The 13,229-nt window shown below is 49.3% G+C and overlaps 1 protein-coding gene across 1 annotated transcript in view; it reads left to right on the forward strand.

Moving 5' to 3' along the window:
* Nucleotides 1–11,677, forward strand: part of ELOVL4 (ELOVL fatty acid elongase 4) — a 61,562-nt gene extending 49,885 nt beyond the window's left edge. Inside the window, exons 4-6 of the mRNA XM_068165194.1 lie at nucleotides 1,299–1,470; nucleotides 8,214–8,341; nucleotides 11,030–11,677. Of these exons, the coding sequence (XP_068021295.1) occupies nucleotides 1,299–1,470; nucleotides 8,214–8,341; nucleotides 11,030–11,305 (576 nt within the window). The 3' untranslated portion in view covers nucleotides 11,306–11,677. The remainder of the gene's footprint in view (nucleotides 1–1,298; nucleotides 1,471–8,213; nucleotides 8,342–11,029) is intronic.
* Nucleotides 11,678–13,229: the final 1,552 nt, after the last annotated feature.

Below are 13,229 nucleotides of genomic sequence, written 5' to 3' on the forward strand. Positions count from 1 at the left end.
TTTCTTTCTTTCTTTCTTTTCTTTCTTTCTTTCTTTCTTTCTTTCTTTCTTTCTTTCTTTCTTTCTTTCTTTCTTTCTTTCTTTCTTTCTTTCTTTCTTTCTTTCTTTCTTTCTTTCTTTCTTTCTTTCTTTCTTTCTTTCTTTCTTTCTTTCTTTCTTTCTCTCTCTCTCTCTTTCTTTCTTTCTTTCTTTCTTTCTTTCTTTCTTTCTTTCTTTCTTTCTTTCTCTCTTTCTCTCTCTCTTTCTCTTTCTCTCTTTCTCTCTTTCTCTCTTTCTCTCTCTCTTTCTCTCTTTCCTTCTCTCTTTCTTTCTTTCTTTCTTTCTTTTTCTTTCTTTCTTTCTTTCTTTCCTTCTCTCTTTCTTTCTTTCTCTCTTTCCTTCTCTCTTTCTTTCTTTCCTTCTTTATTTCCTTCCTTTCTTTCTTTCTTTCTTTCTTTTCTTTCTTTCTTTCTTTCTTTCTTTCTTTCTTTCTTTCTTTCTTTCTTTCTTTCTTTCTTTCTTTCTTTCTTTTCTTTCATCTATTTATTTATTTACAGCTGTGACTTGTGAACAGTAGGCTCAGAATGGTATTTCCATGTGCAGAGCAGATGAGTGGAGCCTTGGGTTTAGTTTAGCCTTCTTTCTTTCTTTCTTTCTTTCTTTCTTTCTTTCTTTCTTTCTTTCTTTCTTTCTTTCTTTCTTTCTTTCTTTCTTTCTTTCTTTCTTCTCTCTTTCTCTCTTTCTCTCTTTCTCCTCTTTCTCTCTTTCTCTTTCTCTCTTTCTCTCTTTCTCTCTTTCTCTCTCTCTTTCTCTCTTTCCTTCTCTCTCTCTTTCTTTCTTTCTTTCTTTTTCTTTCTTTCTTTCTTTCTTTCCTTCTCTCTTTCTTTCTTTCTCTCTTTCCTTCTCTCTTTCTTTCTTTCCTTCTTTATTTCCTTTCTTTCTTTCTTTCTTTCTTTCTTTCTTTCTTTCTTTCTTTCTTTCTTTCTTTCTTTCTTTCTTTCTTTCTTTCTTTCTTTCTTTCTTTCTTTCTTTCTTTCTTTCTTTCTTTCTTTCTTTCTTTCTTTCTCTATTTATTTACAGCTGTGATTTGTGAACAGTAGGCTCAGAATGATACTTCCATGTGCAGAACAGATGAGTGGAGTGTTTTTTTTGCTGTCCTCATCCCATCATGGCTCCACCTGAACATTTAGCAGGATTTGGGGAAGGCAGAGTTATCCTTTTCTTTCAGGAGACAGGTGGAGAGAGCTTTGTTCTGTTCAGCTTGCAATCACTAACAGCTCTGTCTTGTCTCTTTTTGTCTGTGTGTGTCTCCATTGCAGATAGCTGCTGCTTTATGGTGGTATTATGTCTCTAAAGGAATTGAATATTTGGATACTGTATTCTTCATCCTGAGGAAGAAATTCAACCAAATCAGTTTCCTTCATGTCTATCACCATTTCACCATGTTCACCTTGTGGTGGATTGGTATTAAGTGGGTTGCAGGTGGACAAGGTGAGTTCTCTCTCTGGTTTTCCCCCCCCCCCCCAATACCCTTTGGAGTGGACACACAGTGGAGAATTATTATGGTTTGGCAGCAATGAAGTCCAGTTTTTTAACATCCTAACACACAAGAGTGTTTAAATAGAAAAGAATAGAATAAACCAAACCAGGTTGGAAGAGACCTTCAAGATCATCGTGTCCAACCCATCAACCAATCCAACCCACCCAAACAGCTAACCCATGGCACCAAGCACCCCATCAAGTCTCCTCCTGAACACCTCCAGTGATGGCAACTCCACCACCTCCCCAGGCAGCCCATTCCAATGGGCAATCACTCTCTCTGTATAGAACTTCTTCCTAATATCCAACCTGAACCTCCCCTGGCGCAGCCTGAGACTGTGTCCTCTTGTTCTGGTGCTGGCTGCCTGGGAGAAGAGACCAACCTCTGCCTGTCTACAACCTCACTGCAGGTAGTTGTAGAGAGTGATAAGGTCACCCCTGAGTCTCCTCCAGGCTAAGCAGCCCCAGCTCCCTCAGCCTCTCCTCACAGGGCTTTGTTCCAAACCCCTCACCAACTTTGTTGCCCTTCTCTGGACTCGTTCCAGCAAGTCAACCTCCTTCCTAAACTGAGGAGCCCAGAACTGGACACAGGACTCAAGGTGTGGCCTAACCAGTGCAGTGTACAGGGGCAGAATGACCTCCCTGCTCCTGCTGGCCACACTCTTCCTGATGCAGGCCAGGATGCCATTGGCCCTCTTGGCTGCCTGGGCACACTGCAGGCTCATGTTCAGCCTACCATCAACCAGCACCCCCAGGTCCCTCTCTGCCTGGCTGCTCTCAGCCACTCTGCCCCCAGCCTGTAGCACTGCATGGGGTTGCTGTGGCCAATGTGCAGAACCTGGCACTTGGATGTGTTCAATCTCCTGCCCTTGGACTCTGCCCATCTGTCCAGCCTGTCCAGGTCCCTCTGCAGAGCCTCTCTACCCTCCAGCAGATCAACTCCTTCAGATCAACAAATAGCACTGAAGGACTGCAGTAGCTGAAATGGGCAGAGACTTCCTCTGTGGGAAACGTGGGGGAGGAAGAGATAACAGAGCAGCAATCAAGCAAAACCTTTTTTTCCCCGTTTGTTCTGTTGTTTTGTTTTTCTTCTTTTCTTTTCATGACTATCAGTTGCAAGGCTGAAATTCTGTCTTGTTCTGCCTGAGGTGGAAGGAATGAACATAGGTCTTGCTTAGCTTTAGCTTTTTTGCAGGAACAGGTTGCCCAGGGAGGTAGTGGAAGCCTCATCCCAGGCTGGCTGAGAGCAGCCTGCTGTAGTGTGAGGTGTCCCTGCCTATGGCAGGGGGGTTGGAACTGACTGAGCCTTGAGGTCCCTTCCAACCCTAACAATTCTATGATCCTGTGAACCTTCCTTGCTACTCCACCAAGTATGATCTCTGTAATCAACCACATAGTATTGAACTGCTTCTATGATTGCAAGAACCACTTGGAACTGGCTGATCCCTGAGGTCCCTTCCAACCCTGACACTGCTATGATTCTATGAGCTGCAGAATTCACAGGCCCCAGTCTGTGTGCAGGTGGAATGGAGTTAATTGAGATGTTGTCTTGGCCTTGTGTCTGAGGCTGAGGATTTCTTCCTTTCATTTTTTTCATACATATACATCTGACAATCCTGAAACCTTCCCATGAAGGTTGAGCCAATAAATCTGTCAATTAACTTTTAAAGCCTATTCATAATGGGTACAAGTCTGTAATTCATTATAAGCCTTTACTTTTTTGTTGTGTTCCTTTCCCCACATTCTACCTTCTGAAAAGCCCACATCAAAGAATTCTACTCCACTGCAACTTGCCACATCTCCTCCCTTGCCTGCCACTGGACTCTTGTTGTTTTGTCTTGCCTCTCTCCAATTATAAGCTCCAGAGAGCTGAGGTTTCAGGGAGAATACTCTGTGTGCAATGTGCTTTGTAGGCTTAAGACACTGAGGATGATATGCAATAAACACCAGAGCAGAACAAGATCTCAGGGTGTGTTTGTCAAAGCAGACAAATACTCAGTGCATGAGAGGTTTAGGCTCTCATTTTACTATAGATATTCTCTACTGAGTGGTTTCATAGTTTCATAGTTTCATAGTTTCATTCAGGGCTGGAAGGGACCACAAGGATCATCTACTTCCATTGGTTACTTCCATTGAGAAGACCAGATGTTTAAAATGAGAGTCTGTAGCTAGCTGGGGGAAATTCAAGGATAATCTGCAGGATGCAGATGCTTAACCAGACAATTGAAAGTCTTTATTGGCTACTACAGCCATAAAATAAGTTGATTGGATGCTTACTTGTAGCCTTACTTAGAAATCCCCAGGGCTGGAGCTCCTCTCCTATAGAGACAGACTGAGAGAGTTGGGGTTGTTCAGTCTGGAGAAGAGAAAGCTCTGAGGAGACCTAATTGTGGCCTTCCAGGATCTGAAGGAGGCTACAAGAAAGCTGGGGAGGGACTTTTGAGGGTGTCAGGGAGTGATAGGACTGGGGGGAATGGAGCCAAACTAGAAATGGGTAGATTCAGATTGGCTGTTAGGAAGAATTTGTTCCCCATGAGGGTGGTGAGAGACTGGCACAGGTTGCCCAGGGAGGTGGTGGAAGCCTCCTGCCTGGAGGTTTTTGCAGCCAGGCTGGATGTGGCTGTGAGCAACCTGCTGTAGTGTGAGGTGTCTCTGCCCATGGCAGGGGGGTTGGAACTGGCTGAGCCTTGAGGTCCCTTCCAACCCTGACAATTCTATGATTCTATCTCAAAATGTCAGACATTCCATGCTCAGTATTAGCAGTTTTCAATACAGCAGAGAGAATGAGAGCCCTGGGGCTTTTTAGGAGGGGCTGAGAGCCCTGGGGCTTTTTAGGAGGGGCTGAGAGCCCTGGGCCTTTTTGATCTGGAGAGGAGAAGACTGAGAGGGGATTTAATGAATGTTTCTAAATATCTGAGGGCTGGTTGTCAAGAGGGAGGGGACAGGCTCTGCTCAGTTGTACCCTGTGACAGGACAAGGAGCAATGGATATAAACTACAGCACAGGAGGTTCCTCCTCAACATGAGGAGGAACTTCTTCACTGTAAAGGTCACAGAGCACTGGAACAGGCTGCCCAGAGAGGTTGTGGTGTCTCATTCTCTGGAGACTTTCCAGCCCCATCTGGATGTGTTCCTGTGTGACCTGTGCTAGATTCTGTGGTCCTGCTCTGGACTTGTTGATCTCCAGAGCTCCCTTCCAACCCCTGACATCCTGTGATCATCCAGTTGCAACCATTTCCAAATAATTCCAGGTTTTGTGTCCTTGCACTGCCCCTTAGTTTCCAGCCCCTGCAAAAGGAAAAGCAGCAGTGGCTCTGCTGCATTTACACAGTGCTACTGCAGCAGTGTGGATGATTTGTGTCCTGATTTCTAGCTGGTAGCACGTTGCTTACAGAGACAAACCTATGATAAACTAGACCCTGTTAGAACTGAGTGTAGAGCACATGGGCATCTGAGCTGCTTGATATCAGCAGCTACTGTCTTTATTGCCCTAGTCTTAGACATTAGAGCCTTTCTGAGCCTCTCTGACACTGTAAGAATCCCTTAACAGGACATCATTTGTGTCCTGCTTTTGGCCAGGGCAGACTACTGCTGCTTGGGAACTAACAAGGAGCAATTGAATTGTGCATCATTTTTTTCCTCTATTCTACTTTTTTCACTATTATTAACAATAGTAATCTTTCTTTTCTGCCCTCTCAAACTGCCTTCACCTCAAGCCACAAGTCTTAACATGTTTGTTTTGGACTCTCTCTCCCCCCATCTCACTGGGAGGGTGGAAAGAGAAGCTGTGTGGTCAGCAGTGGGGTTAAACCATGACAGTTGGCTTCTGTTAAGTGGTTGCTAATCTGGACAGGAGCAAAGAGATCTCAGTGTCAATGAAAACTGCTGTCTGTCTTTCTGTTCTGGGAAAAACTTATGCTTTGATATATTAAAGAAGTCTGGATATTTTAAGTCAGAGATAAGAAATGAGCCATTTAAGCAAACTCACTTGGCAGTGCCCTTAAACATCTCATAGTCACAACTGATGCTTTGCTTTTGTAGGACTTGATGATCTTTGAGGTCTTTTCCAACTTTATGGATCCTATGATTCTATGACTTCCTTTTTTTTGACCTATTTCATCACATGGGCTTCTTGCCTGCCTGCTGAGAAGTGAACCTTCTGCATTTAAATGCAGTTGGAAAGATTGAAGTTCAGAAGCCAATGCTTCATCCCTTGCATTGTCAAATACAGCTCTTAATAATCCCCCAGCAAAACAACTCTACTATCACAGAATCTTAGAGGCTGGAAGGGACCTTGAATGATCACCCAGTCCAATCCCTGGTCCTGCCAGAGCAGGATCACCCAGAGCAGATCACACAGGAAGGCATCCAGGTGGGGTTTGAATATCTCCAGAGAGGGAGACTCCACAATACCCCCCTGGGCAGCCTGTTCCTGTTCCTGTTCCTGTACTACTTGTACTGTACAACTGTACTACTACTATGCAGTTATACCACAATAACTGATGTGTTGGCATTCATATAACCAAGTGATTTCCACAAATCACAGGAACACAGCATGTCAGGGGTTGGAAGGGACCCAAGGAGATCATCAAGTCCAAGCCCCCTGCCAGAGCAGGACCATACAATCTAGCTCAGGTCACACAGGAACACATCCAGATGGGCCTTGAAAGTCTCCAGAGAAGGAGACTCCACAACCTCTCTGGGCAGCCTGTTCCAGTGCTCTGTGACCCTTACAGTAATGAAGTTTCCTCTTGTGTTGAGGTGGAACCTCCTGTGCTGCAACTTACCTCCATTGCTCCTTGTCCTATCCCAGGGAGCAAGTGAGCAGAGCCTGTCCCCTCCCTCCTGACCCCCAGCCCTCAGATATTGATAAATATTTATTAAATGCTTCTAAGCCTTCTCTTTTCCAGACTAAAAAGCCCCAGGAAATCTTAGGAAAAGCTTTGGCATGAGTGGTGCCATGCAAGGTGTGATACATTCCTTGTGTCAGCACATCCACAGTCAGATCTGTATTGCTGAATACTTCCTGGTGATTAAGGGAGTGGAACATCTCCCTTATGAGGAAAGGCTGAGGGAGCTTGGTTTCTTTATCCTTGAGGAGCCTGAGGGATGACCTCATTCATGCTCGTAACTGTGTGAAGAGCAGTGTCAGGAGGATGGAGCCAGGCTCTGCTCAGTGATGGCCAATGACAGGACAAGGGGCAGTGGGTGCAAGCTGGAGCATTGGAGGTTCCAGGTGAACATAAGGAAAAACTTGTGACAGAGCTCTGGAGCAGGCTGCCCAAGGAGGTTGTGGAGACTCCGTCTCTGAAGGCACTTCAGAACCCAGCTGGATGTGTACCTGGACTTCTGCAAGGCCTTTGACACCGTCCCCCACAGCAAACTGCTGACTAAGCTGTCAGCCCGTGGATTGGACCACTACACTCTGTGCTGGGTTAGGAACTGGCTGGAGGGCCGGGCCCAGAGAGTCGTAGTGAATGGTGCCACATCCAGCTGGAGGCCAGTCACCAGTGGTGTCCCCCAGGGATCAGTGCTGGGCCCTGTCCTCTTCAACATATTCATCGATGATCTGGATGAGGGGGTCGAGTCAGTCATCAGCAAGTTTGCAGATGACACCAAGTTAGGAGCAGATGTTGGTCAGTTAGAGGGTAGAAAGGCTCTGCAGAGGGGACCTCGACCGACTGGACAGATGGGCAGAGTCCAATGGGATGGCATTCAACAAGTCCAAGTGCCAGGGGCTGCACTTTGGCCATGGCAATCCCATGCAGAGCTACAGGCTGGGGTCGGAGTGGCTGAGAGCTGCCAAACAGAGAGGGACCTGGGGGTGCTGATCGACAGCCACCTGAATATGAGCCAGCAGTGTGCCCAGGTGGCCAGGAGGGCCAATAGCATCCTGGCCTGCATTAGGAATAGTGTGGCCAGCAGGAGCAGGGAAGTCATTGTGCCCCTGTACTCTGCTTTGGTTAGGCCACACCTTGAGTCCTGTGTCCAGTTCTGGGCCCCTCAGTTTAAGAAGGACATCAAAAGACTTGAAGGTGTCCAGAGAAGGGCAACAAGGCTGGGGAGAGGCCTTGAACACAGCCCTGTGAGGAGAGGCTGAGGGAGCTGGGGTTGTTTAGCCTGGAGAAGAGGAGGCTCAGGGGTGACCTCATGGCCCTCTACAACTACCTGAAGGGTGGTTGTAGCCAGGAAGGGGTTGGTCTCTTCTCCCAGGCAAGCAGCACTAGAACAAGAGGACACAGTCTCAAGCTGCTCCAGGGGAGGTTTAGACTGGAGGTGAGGAGGAAGTTCTTCACCGAGCGAGTCATTCAGCATTGGAACGGGTTGCCCAGGGAGGTGGTGGAGTCATCGACCCTGGAGGCATTCAAGAGGGGATTGGACATGGCACTTGGTGCCATGGTCTAGTCATGGGGTCTGTGTTGATAGGTTGGAGTCGATGATCCTCGAGGTCCTTTCCAACCTAAGTTATACTGTGATGCTGTGATACTGTGTTCCTGTGTGACCTGCTCTAGGTGATGCTGCTCTGGCAGGGGGGGTTGGAGTGGACGATCTTTCGAGGCCCCTTCCCAACCCCAACACTCTGTGATGCTGTGATGCCCTGTGCTTTATAACGTTTACTCTCACATGGCTAGCACTAAGAAAAGGATTCTTCCTGGTTCCAAAGTTGTGACAGCTTTCCCTTCTGTTCCTGGCCAGCTTTCTTCGGCGCTCAGATGAACGCGTTTATCCACGTCATCATGTACATGTACTATGGATTAGCTGCCTGTGGCCCTAAATTTCAGAAGTACCTGTGGTGGAAACGATACTTGACCATATTGCAGTTGGTAAGTAAGATTGCCCCCTTGATGTCAGCAGGAATTGCATTGGCAGAGCTGTGGAATGCGTTCTGCACCTGCCATGAGCTCTTCGCTGTCCCGTTCGACTCACAGCTCAAGTCAGAATGTTTCCTGGAGGACAGAAGCATTGATTTCACGTCTCAAAACACACGTGGCAGGAATAAAAGTGATGTCAGGAAAGTCTAAGATGACTTTACTGGTTGTTTCAAATGGATTGAAACCTCTATCCCACGAGGTTCTTAAGGCCAGGCTGGATGTGGCTGTGAGCAACCTGCTGTAGTGTGAGGTGTCCCTGCCCATGGCAGGGGGCTTGGAACTGGATGATCCTTGAGAAGGGCCACGAGGATGAGCAGAGGGCTGGAGCTGCTCTGCTATGGAGACAGACTGAGGGAGTTGGGGCTGTTCAGTCTGGAGAAGAGAAGGCTCTGAGGAGACCTTCTTTTGGCCTTCCAGGATCTGAAGGGGGCTACAAGAAAGCTGGGGAGGGACTTTTGAGGGTGTCAGGGAGTGACAGGACTGGGGGGGATGGAGCAAAACTAGAAATAGGTAGATTCAGATTGGATGTTAGGAAGAAGTTCTTCCCCATGAGGGTGGTGAGAGACTGGCACTGGTTGCCCAAGGAGGTGGTGGCAGCCTCATGCCTGGAGGTTTTTCAGGCCAGGCTGGATGTGGCTGTGAGCAACCTGCGATAGTGTGAGGTGTCCCTGCCCATGGCAGGGGGGTTGGAACTGGCTAAGCCTTGAGGTCCCTTCCAACCCTGACAATTCTATGATTCTGTGAACCTTCCTAGCTACTCCACCAAGTATGATCTCTGCAATCAACCTTATAGTTTTGAACTGCTTCTATGATTGCACAAACCTCTTCAAAAGGATCTTGTGAGAGGTGTCCCAGGCCATGGCAAGGGGAGTAGAACTAGATGATCCTTGAGATGCCTTAAACCCTAACAATTCTATGATTGCAAAAACCTCCTCAAAAAGGTAGAGAAAATCCAAATCCCTTCAGTGTCTTATTGTTTTCCTGGTTCTGAAAACAGGTGCCCAGGTGCTGCAAATAAATGTGGTGTCCCTGGTCAATCATATGTGTGCATGCATGATGTGACAGCCAAATCCCAAGGTCCAGCCTCCCTCCCTCCTCCCTTTAGCACCTTAGCACTTTTTGCAACTTAATGCACTGGTCTATACTCATGCAGTCAGACCCACAGGATGCCATCCAGATATTTTAGACCTACAGGATATCATCCAGACCATTTAGACCCACAGGATATCATCCAGACTTTTTAGACCACCAGGATATTATCCAGACCATTTAGACCACCAGGGATATCATCCAGACCATTTAGACCCACAGGATATTATCCAGACCTTTTAGACCACCGGGCTATCATCCAGACCATTTAGACCTACAGGATATCATCCAGACCTTTTAGACCTACAGGATATCATCCAGACCTTTTAGACTTACAGGATACCCTCCAGACCTTCCAGACCTACAGGATAGCCTCTAGACTTTTTTTTAGACCCACAGGATACCCCTCCAGACCATTCAGACCTGCAGGATATCATCCAGACCATTTAGACCCACAGGATATCATCCAGACTTTTAGACCACCAGGATATCATGCAGACCATTTAGACCACCAGGATATCATCCAGACCATTTAGACCACCAGGATATCATGCAGACCTTTTAGACCTACAGGCTATCATCCAGACCATTTAGACCCCACAGGATATCATCCAGACCTTTTAGACTTACAGGATATCATCCAGACCTTTTAGACTTACAGGATACCCTCCAGACCTTTTAGACCTACAGGATAGCCTCTAGACCTTTTAGACCCACAGGGTACCCTCCAGACCATTCAGATCTACAGGATACCCTCCAGACCATTTAGACCTACAGGATACCCTCCAGACCTTTCAGACCTGCAGGGTATCATCCAGACCATTTAGACCTGCAGGATATCACCCAGACCTTTTAGTCCCACAGGTTACCCTCCAGACCTTTTAGACCCACAGGATACCCTCCAGACCTTTTAGACCCACGATATATTGTTCACACCTTTTAGACCCACAGGATACCCTCCAGACCTTTTAGACCCACAGGATACCCTCCAGACCTTTTAGACCTACAGCATACAATCCAGACCTTCCAGAGCTACAGAATATCACAGAATCAACCAGGTTGGAAAAGACCTCAGAGATCATCAAGTCCAACCTTTTTACATAATACCTAACACCTCATGGCAACTAAACCATGGCTTCAAGTGCCACATCCAAGCCTTTTCTGAACACCTCCAGGGACGGTGACTTCACCACCTCCCTGGGCAGCACATTCCAATGGCCAATCTCTCTTGCTGAGAAGAACTTTCTCCTCACCTCCAGCCTAAACTTCCCCTGGTGTAGCTTGAGATTGTGTCCTCTTGTTCTGGTGCTGGTTGCCTGGGAGAAGAGACCAATCCCCACCTGGCTACAACCTCCCTTCAGGGAGTTGTAGAGAGCAAGAAGGTCTCCCCTGAGCCTCCTCTTCTTCAGGCTAGGCAACCCCAGCTCCCTCAGCCTCTCCTCACAGGGCTGTGCTCCAGACCCCTCCCCAGCCTCGTTGCCCTTCCCTGGACACCTTCAAGAGCCTCGATGTGCAGCCCCGTTTTGATTCTCTATTTGCTGTGTCTTTCAGGTGCAGTTCCATGTGACTATTGGCCACACAGCCTTGTCTATTTATATTGATTGTCCTTTCCCTAAATGGATGCACTGGGGGGTCATTTTCTACGCTGTCACCTTCATCTTCCTGTTTGGGAACTTCTACTATCGGACATATAAGCTGCCCAAGGAGCCCATAAAGAACGGCAAGATCGCCAACGGTGCTGTGGCAAACGGCGTGAGCAAGCCAGAAAACACTGCAGCAGTGGAAAATGGAAAGAAGCAGAAAAAGGGGAAAGCAAAAGGAGAGTAACTTGATCCAGGCCTTAACCGTTGTTGGCAGTGAGGAGCCTCCAGTTTGGTTTATAAAAGGAAGAAAAAGCAAAGCAAAAACAAAAAAAAACCACTCTCTGTACCAATTAACCTTAGGTTACCGAAGAGCTTAGAACACAGATTGTTTTCATTTATTTATGAAGGTTGTCCTCAGAGCAACACTAAAAGCTGAATTTCTTACTGTTATGATGTTAATTACCATGCATAATGGTCTCTGTGTAAACTTGTAGACAGACTGCTGGTGTTGGTGAATGTGAGGAAGAGTTGCAGCCCAGTCCCATGTTTAGCAGTCCGGAAAGGTTAACGCTACCATTGAGCAAAGGCAGTTCGGTTGGCACCCACATTTCTCTGGGGGGGGGGGGGGAGGGGAGGGGAAGGAGGGGGTTTAAGGGAAGGGGGGAGGGAGGGAAGGGGTGGGGGAAGGAAGTAGCATTTGGAGCCTTGTGTTTTCTTTCCAGAAAGTTATTAAAATTTCAACCTCTGACGTATTAGCTAAGCAGAATCTGCAACTTTTCTTGGACTGCCCTGCAGAGCGCCTGTGGGCACAGCTCCTGAGAGCGCCTGCGGGCACAGCTCCTGCTCAGGGGCTCTTGGCCAGCCCTGCAGAGCGCCTGCGGGCACAGCTCCTGAGAGCGCCTGCGGGCACAGCTCCTGAGAGCACCTGCGGGCACAGCTCCTGAGAGCGCCTGCGGGCACAGCTCCTGACAGCACCTGCGGGCACAGCTCCTGCTCAGGGGCTCTTGGCCAGGCCTGCAGAGTGCCTGCGGGCACAGCTCCTGCTCAGGGGCTTTGGCCAGCCCTGCAGAGCGCCTGCAGGCACAGCTCCTGCTCAGGGGCTCTTGGCCTGCCCTGCAGAGCGCCTGCGGGCACAGCTCCTGAGAGCACCTGCGGGCACAGCTCCTGAGAGCACCTGCAGGCACAGCTCCTGCTCAGGGGCTCTTGGCCAGCTCCAGAGAGTGCCTGCAGGCACAGCTCCTGAGAGCACCTGCGGGCACAGCTCCTGAGAGCGCCTGCGGGCACAGCTCCTGAGAGCGCCTGTGGGCACAGCTCCAGAGAGCGCCTGTGGGCACAGCTCCAGAGAGCGCCTGCGGGCACAGCTCCTGCTCAGGGGCTCTTGGCCAGCTCCAGAGAGTGCCTGCAGGCACAGCTCCTGCTCAGGGGCTCTTGGCCAGCTCCTGAGAGCGCCTGCAGGCACAGCTCCTGCTCAGGGGCTCTTGGCCAGCTCCAGAGAGTGCCTGCGGGCACAGCTCCTGCTCAGGAGCTTTTGGCCTGCCCTGCAGAGTGCCTGAGGGCACAGCTCCTGCTCAGGGGCTCTTGGCCAGGTCCAGAGAGCGCCTGCTGGCACAGCTCCTGCTCAGGGGCTCTTGGCCTGCCCTGCAGAGCGCCTGAGGGCACAGCTCCTGCTCAGGGCCTCTTGGCCTGCCCTGCAGAGCGCCTGCAGGCACAGCTCCTGCTCAGGAGCTTTTGGCCTGCCCTGCAGAGCGCCTGAGGGCACAGCTCCTGCTCAGGAGCTTTTGGCCTGCCCTGCAGAGCGCCTGCAGGCACAGCTCCTGCTCAGGAGCTTTTGGCCTGCCCTGCAGAGCGCCTGAGGGCACAGCTCCTGCTCAGGGCCTCTTGGCCTGCCCTGCAGAGCGCCTGCAGGCACAGCTCCTGCTCAGGGGCTCTTGGCCTGCCCTGCAGAGCGCCTGCAGGCACAGCTCCTGCTCAGGGGCTCTTGGCCAGCTCCAGAGAGTGCCTGCAGGCACAGCTACTGCTCAGGGGCTCTTGGCCTGCCCTGCAGAGCGCCTGCAGGCACAGCTCCTGCTCAGGGGCTCTTGGCCAGCCCTGCAGAGCGCCTGCAGGCACAGCTCCTGCTCAGGGGCTCTTGGCCAGCTCCAGAGAGTGCCTGCGGGCACAGCTCCTGC

The sequence above is a fragment of the Melanerpes formicivorus genome, unplaced genomic scaffold, assembly GCF_026170545.1.
Source record: "Melanerpes formicivorus ecotype bairdi unplaced genomic scaffold, bMelFor1.0.p_v2 SCAF_85, whole genome shotgun sequence".
Lineage (NCBI taxonomy): Eukaryota > Metazoa > Chordata > Aves > Piciformes > Picidae > Melanerpes > Melanerpes formicivorus.